Genomic DNA, 9,074 nt, shown 5'->3' with positions numbered 1-9,074 from the left:
GACGCGAGCAGCTCGTTCTTCTTCGCCCATCCTAGAGATGGTTATACTCCGTTCGCGTTGTTATTGCAAAGTGTGAAACAAAATATATCGTGCGTTTTTTTCGCTTATAAACATCGGTTTCAGCGTTCTATAAACAGCAACTAAAATTATTACCAAACATTGTGGCAAAGTAAAGTGGTAATTACGTTGTTTAATGCTTAAATAAACCCGCAGAGATAGATTATACATTTAAAAAATTAATGTTTTAGAATATTTGCGGTGCGAGAATTCTCGTTGAACCTCATCGGATACTAGATATAGTACCGCGTATAAATAAATGCAAATGTGCGCTTGGCTCAAAATATATCCTTTGTTTCTCATCTTTACCAATATTAGATATTCTTTTAATATACCTATCTATTATCTATATATGCAAGGCTTTTTTTAAATACAAAAAGGTCCCGGAACTCATTCATGTCAACCTTTTTACTAAAAAATATATATGTTCAAATATCATTCAAATATATATAAAAAAATACCATATTTTATCATTTTGACGAATTATATATGTAATTATGGATTGTTCTTACGGAAGCACAAACATTGTTTCGAAATGATTAAATGATTTTGAAATTTAAAAGAAAAAAATATCCATATTGTTTGAATATGATATTTTTAATTGATTTTTATTTTGAAAACAAGTCTCAAAGATTTATGACGTATTGATTAATGACATATGTAGAAGTTCCAAAAGTTTGAATAGTGTGGTTGTTAATCATGGGTAGAATGGTAAATGTTGCACGTGTGTAAAGTGATCATACGACAGGTCATAAGCCCTGTAAATACCCTGTAAAAGCCCTGTAAATCATCTTCGTCTATATTGAGAAAAATGTAAAAATAAGTGGAAAAACTTACATTTGTGAACAAATATTTGTAATGAAACCCGCCAGAATATTTCATACAGATAAATTGTTTTTTTTTCTCATTATATATGAAACATGTGAAATTAAAAAAAAATCTAAAAAAACAAAAAAAAATATTCGGCCAAATATCCTCTGTTAAAATGTCTGTCGGCCAAAAGTCTATTTGGCAAAATTTTCGCTGGCCAAGTGTCCGGGAGTAATAAATAAGTCCGTAATAAACATTGGCTGGCAATTAATTTCTTCTCGCAAATATATATTATAGAATATTTATTTCACGGCGAAAGATTTATTGGGCCTATAATTGAAACATTTGTGTGGTGTATACATTGGAACGTTATCATCCACTGATTCTGTGATTTGTAATAGATTGTTAACACGTTTAAAAATCTTTTTATAGATTATAATAAATAAAATTAGCATCGGAATACTGAACTTTTCCTGGAAACAACAAAAAATCACAGCTTAATCAAGGATTAAAAATTACTTTTGTACATAAGTTCTAAAAGAAAACAGTTTTTATATTTTTTAAATTCAAAATTCAAACCTTTATCCCCACCCCAATGGTGCATAGGGCACTGCATTATATAAAAGCAGTGTTATCTTGATCATTAACACACGAAGGAAAGGTGATCAGCCCTCCGCTTCAGGTATCAGTCCAGGGTGATATTGAATAAATATTAGAAGGAAAAAATCACTTATATTTATTTGACTCTACGGAGGCGGACTGTCAATAGAATATTGTAACCATGTCGGGTTGTTGTCCCGTGGTTAGTGTCGCGGACTCTTGAGTCAGAGTTTCTCGGTTCGAAGTGAAGTATGAAATGTTTTTGCTCATTTTATTTAGGTACCTTCATTCTTAACCACAATGGAAAATAATAATCAGTGTATGAGACTTGTTTGTGACTAATGTTCGTGTTTTGATGCAGTTTGTGAGAGACTAATTGTGCGTTTATCGAGAGCTCGGAAGTGAGAGCTTCCGTTAAGATAAAAATCCGTCGTTGAAACATGATCTATAAGTGCAGTCAACATAGAAAGGAAGGATGGAGTGGATGTTTCTTTCTTTGATTATCATCGCAAGCCGGATGTCGTGTTCTTCGAGCGAAGAAAGTAAGTAAGATATACAAATTCAATGTACGTATTTATATTTATCAACAATGGGACAAAACAGTTTGGGAACGAACTAACCAAACCTTTTCCAATTAGGTACTAAAACATTTTTGGTTCTATTTGTGTCGTGTCAGGTCGCCCAAGGTTGGCGATCACTCTGGCAAAGTCTGGAAAAACTCGTCCATTTCTCTTATCCCGATCCAGTCGCGAATATTGCTCAGCTGTGATGTTTGCTCTCCGTCAGCTCCTCACAGTCCATCTATCTTTCCCATCATGATTAAATGTAAAAGGTGGTATTTCTTTCCACGAAATACGTGACCCATATATGAAATCTTACGAATCTTGATATTCTACATCAGTTCTCTGTCTGATCCAGCTCTTCTCAGAACTTCTTCGTTTGTGACCATATCCAAGAAATACGAAGCATTCTGACGTGAAGCCATGTTTTAAACGTTTCAACTCGATTCATCGTATTCACCTTTAGGGTCCAGGTTTTCTCAGAGCCATATGCTATATGGACCACACATAGCACTCTATGAGTCTCTGACGAAGTTTCAGGTTAAGATTACCATTTCAGAAGAGCACTTTCATTTTATGATCGCAACGCATCCCATTCGGGGATCCAAAATAAATGATCTGAAAAATTTCTTTATGGAAAGATATATATGTCGTGTTTAGCCACATTTTTTTATTTTGTTTTTACCTTATGTTTTTTTATATTTTCTCATTTATTATATATTCTCATTTTTTTTATTTTAAACATGCTTCTTACCTTATGTTTTCCTCATTTATTTATTTTAAATATGCTTCTTATGCCAATTAATTATAACTGTTTATTGTTTTTAGATTTTGCCATGTATTAGTTTTGGTTATTTTTTAAATCTCTTTTTTGTAACTTTATTATTTGTGTTCCATTCTTGTTAATCATAATCCCATGTCCGAAAATGAAAACTAGAAATTGGTCATCGCGAATATTATATCTATGACTTATGTATGTGATATGTTTTGAAAAATAAATAAATAAACTCGGTAAATATTTTAAACAAATATCTATTTTTTAGATTGGCCATGGTCAGCGGAACACGAAGCTCGTGTAGGGAGAGTGATGGAAGGACATGATGTAGTGTTACGATGCGCTGGACGATTGGAGAATGCTACAGCTCATTGGGAATATAAGGTAAAAACAAAAGTTTTTTTTAATCAGTGAATGAAGTTTTAATCGCGGGTCTTATTGGATTCTTGTTAGTCTCTCATCACAAGCAAAACAAGAGGCATATTTTGCAATTATCAAGGGTCACTACAAAATATCGACAGCATCATGCTTTTAGCGCCGCGTTTACTGTATCAGGTTTAACCTCCTGTATAGCATTTTTCGTCGCATATGGTTACAAAGTGGGCATCTATGTTACGAAACTGCATATTTTCTGTTACATTTCCGCCTTAGTTACGTAGTTTTTACAATAAAGGGGAAAATTTGCCAAAGAAGTGTTCCAAGGATAAAAATACCATAGTAATGTTTCATAAAAGTCATCAGAAACGGTGCATTTTTTAGTGGAGAGCTAATTCATTTATTATCTGGCTGTTTGAATAGTGTAGGAATCACTAAACAATTGTTTTGTGTTGAGGAATCAATAGTGTTTTTTTCCTCAGCATGGTCAAAAAGGGTCTCAGGAAGATATTTGGTGCATCGAGGTTGTGAAGAATATTATAATGTAAATATAGAGATTACCTTTGTAAGTTAGACACTGCTTACGTTGAGGATACCAGATTACTTAATCAGGATTACTAATGAAATCCAAATATACCCATTAACAGTACCAATTTTTGGATTGTTTTTTTTCTAGGCGTGTGGTCCAGGGTTGAATGAGTCTCGCTGCTCCTCTGCCGCCAATTCCCCGGGGGGCTGGGTGGCGCTCCATGACCACTTCACGGGGAGACTCAGCCTGCGCGCCGTAGGGCTCCACGACCAGGGGCTGTACCGATGTCGGCAGAGTGCCACGGCCAGCATACAAGTACACAGCGCAGTACTGCTGGAAGTTGTGTCTAGGAATAACGGTGAATAATGTTTTGTTTACTACTTACTTACTTCAGCCTTTTAGTGTCCAGTATTGAACAAAGACCTCCCTCTTGGACTTTGGACTCAGTTGTCTGTTATACGCGACTCTCTTCCAGTGTAGGCCCGCCACTTTCTTAGTTTCATCAGACCATCTTATCTGGGGTCTTCCCACGCTTCTGCGTCCTGTTCTTGGTTTTCAGTCAAGCACCTTTTTCGTCCGATCGGTTCGGCGAACTCAATTTTTTTCGGCACCGGTTCTAGCGACCGGTGCGAACCGGCTGAATCCCACCACTGGGTATAATTATAAACTTATGTTTATATTCATACCTGTAGATGGAGGGATCCATAGCTTTCGAAACTAATTGTAATAGAATATAAAACTCGAGTGGTATAAAACAAAAGTTTTGTTTTTAATTTATACTCGTACTTGTTGATTTTGTAAGAAATGAAGAATTTAGTTGTGCCAATAATTAATTACTTTTATGTATTTTACAGATGTGGATCTAGATTTACCAATATTTTTGGAGGGACTTCCAAGGAATCTAACAGTTTACAAGGATTCACCGGTAAAATATAATTTATTTAATTAATTCCTCTAATATCAAGCACAGTAAAATACCGTCGTAAAAATACCAAAATTGTAACGCTTTACAATACAATACAAGTACAATACAGTAGACTGTATGTATGTATAATATCTATTAACACGAATCAGTAAGATGCGTTTTACTTTGACTTTGAAAATGGGAATAAAAAAGAGAGTGACTTGATATAAAGATAACAAAACTACCAAAATAATAAAAAAATATCTACCTATCTCTTGGCAGTATTAAATTTAGAACCAAGCTAAAATTCAAGCATGTTTTGGTAGAAGACACCTTGAAATGACATGATTGTGTTATATCTGTGGGAGTTATGTACTCCTTGTTCAGAGATACGCATTACATTGCATTACGTGTAGTAACTACTGATATCAGCTTAGTTGATAATATTGTAGATTGGGCTGTTACGTTTTATGGCAAGCGATCGAATCGGAAATGATTTTAACAACATTGATATAAGATAACACATAGGCCGGCAAAGTGTGGCTCGGGAGCCGCATGCCTTTGACCTTTTAAGCGCGGCTCCGGCACCAATACCCGCGGCAAGGCCTTTCGATTTTTTAAGCATGAACCTTATCAAAACCAAACTGAAAAATCGTCTAATGGGAAGCTGGAGAGAAGCTGGATGAGAAGCTGGAAACGTGCTAAACATAACGACGCACTTTGACTTGACTAAACTTGCAAATGAGATGCAAGGACATTATTTGCAATAAGTAGTTTTCTTATAGAAAGATATTATAAATTTTTTTATTTACTTAATATAGTTACATTTTTAATACAGTTTCTATACATTTATACATATTGCTCACTCCTTTCAAGAACGTCATAAATCAAAAAACTTGATTTTTCAGGAGAACGTTTTTAAAGTTAAAAAATATAATACAATGTATTAAAAATAAATATCAAGCCAGTTATTGAACTTTTTTCTGTGCAACAGATCTTTTAAGGTAAAACCTGAAGGTTTTTTCTCCATTTGAAAAATATTTAGTACATTAAAAAAATACTTAAAAAATACCTTTTCTTCAAAATGGAAAAACAACACTTCCTGCCTTGTAGCGGGTAAATATTAAATTAAAAATATGCCTCTTTTGCTGGGATATAGTATATTTTCTGGACATTCCAAAAACATGCACAACTAAAAATTATCGATTTTTGATTTATGACGTTCTTGAAAGGAGTGAGCGATATGGCAAACTTATAATTTTAGTTTCGCTGTGCCTCTCCAAAAAAGAGATTGAGCTCTTTTGCTTGGAGAGGGACTTACACTCAAGGTTTATTGTTTTATTTGATTAATGTTTTGGTCTTTTTCTTTTCTTTTATATATATTTTTTAAAGATTTACATGTGATGGGCATTACTTCTTTCCGTAAGAATTTTGTTATCTTTTTTTTTTCTTTATGGAGTTTATTGAATATATGTTGAAGGATAATGGATACCTTACTTTCAAAAGATTTTTTATCAACAAATAAAATCCTTGTTATGTATGAAATCAAGTTTTATCGAGTGTGCCCGTAATTTAATAAAGGTCTAAAAGTATAATTAAGGTGTAATAGAATTGCAAAACAAATTGGCTCTCAATAAAAAAATACCATTGTAATCTGCATTTTTGGCTCTTCGGCTAATAAGTTTGCCAACCACTGAGATAACAGAATGATAAGCCAAGACAGTTATTAGTCCTTTTGTCAACCAATAGCTGATTGAAACAATAATACTTGAGGCTCATAAAATGAATGCATTTTACATTGTTAGCATCTGAAAGTAGGTACCTAATATTGATTATAGAGACAATTCATTGTACACTCTGTATTTTATATACTTTTCTTGCATTATATTATCTGGTATCAGTCATGTTAATTTTTTACTGAAGGAATAGCATTTTATTATTATTTTTATATTTATTAGTTGCCTTAGAAAATTCTCCTTGCCTATTATGTGCAAGGATTTATAGCATATTTAGTTCATATGTCTAAGAAATGATAGCGGATTAGAAATGATACAGTTCATAATAAATTAATGAGGTTGATCTCCAAAAACAATAAAAAAGATACAACAATATAAATAGTACTTAGATTAACATTAGGGCAGTCTTTTCGCTAAAAATCTTCCTCTACTAACATATTTTCTTTAATCCCTTATCCGCACACAGCGGTACATAGGGCACTGTACGTAATTGAGGTAGTGTTATCTTAATTACATGTAAGCAAGTATATAAAAGATAAAATAGAAGGTCGACGTGGTGTGGGTTGAAGACAGATCTCCTAGCTCAGGAATATACGAGATTGGACGGGAATCAGGGCCGTCAAAGTGCTGTTTGCCCGAGACAAAAACAATTAATCTCAAGTGATAGACATGATACGCACAGAAAAAGAAGATTAATATCAAATGAGCTCATTTTAAGCTCTTTAAGAGACTTTAAACCACTACAAATGTTGTTTTAAAGCTCCCCTTAGCTACCGTGCTTGAGGTCCAGGGTTATATTATTCCCAGGGCTCTTGATAAATATTAGTGATTTTACAATCTAATATTTTTCTAATATTACCCTTGACTAGTCCCCGAAGCGCAGGTGTGATCACCTTGCTTTCATGTAAGTAACGATCAAGAACAATAACTATGATTATATGAAAATAGATGATTATGCAGTGCCCTATGCACCATTGGGTGCGGATAAGGTTTATAAGAAGAAGTAGAAATTTTTGTATGATTCTAATTAGGTACTAAGTTTTAAAATATCATATGATATATTTTTCAAACAGTGATCATCATTTATTTCAGGCAGTTTTCCAGTGCAAGGTATCTAGTCGCACTCCGTCGCGTTTGCTCTGGCTGGCCGATGGGGCCGGAGCCGAGGGGGGCAAGGGGGTCCCGGGAGCGGTGCGACACCAGAGCGACTGGTACACGCCCCTGGCCGGAGCCGGGGAGCTTGGCCTCCCGGGAGACGTGCACGTCAGCAAGATGGTGCTGCCGAGGGCGAGGGCTCGCGATGCGGGGAGATACTACTGCGTGGCTGTCAACACCAAAGGGTACATCAACAGTAGCGCTTATTTAGAGGTTTGTTTTATATCTTCTTCTCCGGTCATTTCCCTCAATGCTGAGGATTGTGATCCTTCTGCTGGTTTCCTCTGGAACCTCGAACAACACTCCGCCATTGGTCCCTGCATTGTGCAGTCTTTAGAGCTCCCGCAACGGAGAGGCCTGTGATCTCTTTCAACTAGTTGGTCTATTGAGTTGGAAATCTACCTCTAGCTCTCCGATCTTCTAGGCGTCCGGTTATGGCAAGCTGCTCTAGTATGTTTTATCCTGTTTTATGTACTTGACCACATACTTGAAACATCACACAAGCTGTAAGGGAACGGGTGTCTCAGGCAATGTTGCTTTGTTCCTTTTATCTTCTAAATTTCCAATCATTTTTGGCCCTTATAGTACCAATCCCTTTCATATGGAGTTCCTTCACTTACGTTATCTCTATCCAATATTACATATTTCCCCTTCTTCTTCTTCTTCTTCTTCTTGGTGTAGACCTTTGGTATGTTTTTAATAGACATTTACCTCCTGCGATGTCGATTCCCAGCTGTCAATCCATCTCTTTGGTGGTCTGCCCGGAAGTCGTCTTGGGGTTGGCCGTGTAATGCAATGTGGGAGAGTCTGGATGGTTCCAATCTCCTCATACGATTCACTCTGCGCATACGATTGTCTTCTTCGTTGCCTTCCCTACCTAACGACACCTTCCGATCTCACATATTTATTTTATTACATTTACCACTCCTGTCAATGTTATCTTCAACCTCACATATTTATCTTAATACATATTCCACTCCTATCAATTAAATTAAATTAAATTAGCAAATAATCAAATTCGTAACCCAGTTTTTCGGTCAATCGTCTATTCATCATCGTTGTTTTATCGGAAGATCTTTTATTGTATTTTTGATTTTCAGGTTATAGGAGATGCAGAAGATGAATGGTATCAGCTGTCTAGTGATGGGTGGTCTTTGTACCTATTATTCCTGCTTCCTTTGGGGCTGGCCGCTGTTCCTGCCCTACTTTGGGGGTGCTATGTTTGGAGAAAGAGAGTGAGCCGAAGGAAACATAATGATTACGAAGAGGAGGGACAGTATCTGTGATATAAATATTAAGTGATATTTTTAGTTTAGGATGTCAGCAGATAATTACGAATATGATAATGTATTATAGGAATATGTATGTATAATAATAAATAATTTTACTACCATATATGAATTCTTTACTTTTCCATATGCAATGTGAGATGTGCTTAGACTTTCTGAGTACATTTAATACGGATTATTTTTAGCACCTACTATATTAAAATTAAATAGGTGGTTCAGGTTTTCAGGATTTTGACAAAGTAAATCTAATTTTTTTTGGATCATCTTTCTGCCAGAAAGGCTTT

The 9,074-nt window shown here is 35.3% G+C and overlaps 1 protein-coding gene across 4 annotated transcripts; it reads left to right on the top strand.

Moving 5' to 3' along the window:
• On the top strand, positions 1-8,896 carry LOC148303118 (fibroblast growth factor receptor-like 1). 4 transcript variants are annotated; one of them, XM_088270470.1, is made up of 7 exons: positions 1-177; positions 1,747-2,009; positions 3,071-3,186; positions 3,854-4,064; positions 4,561-4,631; positions 7,439-7,714; positions 8,602-8,896. In XM_088270470.1, exons 2-7 carry the CDS (start codon positions 1,943-1,945, stop codon positions 8,785-8,787), a joined length of 927 nt encoding a protein of 308 aa, XP_088126596.1. In that variant the 5' UTR covers positions 1-177; positions 1,747-1,942; the 3' UTR covers positions 8,788-8,896. The 4 variants fall into 4 exon arrangements, with proteins under 4 accessions (XP_088126596.1, XP_088126593.1, XP_088126594.1 ...); XM_088270467.1 differs by having other exon boundaries at positions 1-169; positions 8,602-8,888; XM_088270468.1 differs by having other exon boundaries at positions 1,829-2,009; positions 8,602-8,888.
• Positions 8,897-9,074: the final 178 nt, after the last annotated feature.

Source organism: Brachycentrus maculatus, unplaced genomic scaffold (genome assembly GCF_059751285.1).
Source record: "Brachycentrus maculatus isolate JH-2025_06_01 unplaced genomic scaffold, ASM5975128v1 h1tg000386l, whole genome shotgun sequence".
Taxonomy (NCBI): Eukaryota; Metazoa; Arthropoda; class Insecta; order Trichoptera; family Brachycentridae; genus Brachycentrus; species Brachycentrus maculatus.
Note: the sequence above shows the minus strand (reverse complement) of the source record. Positions and strands in the feature narration are given on the sequence as shown.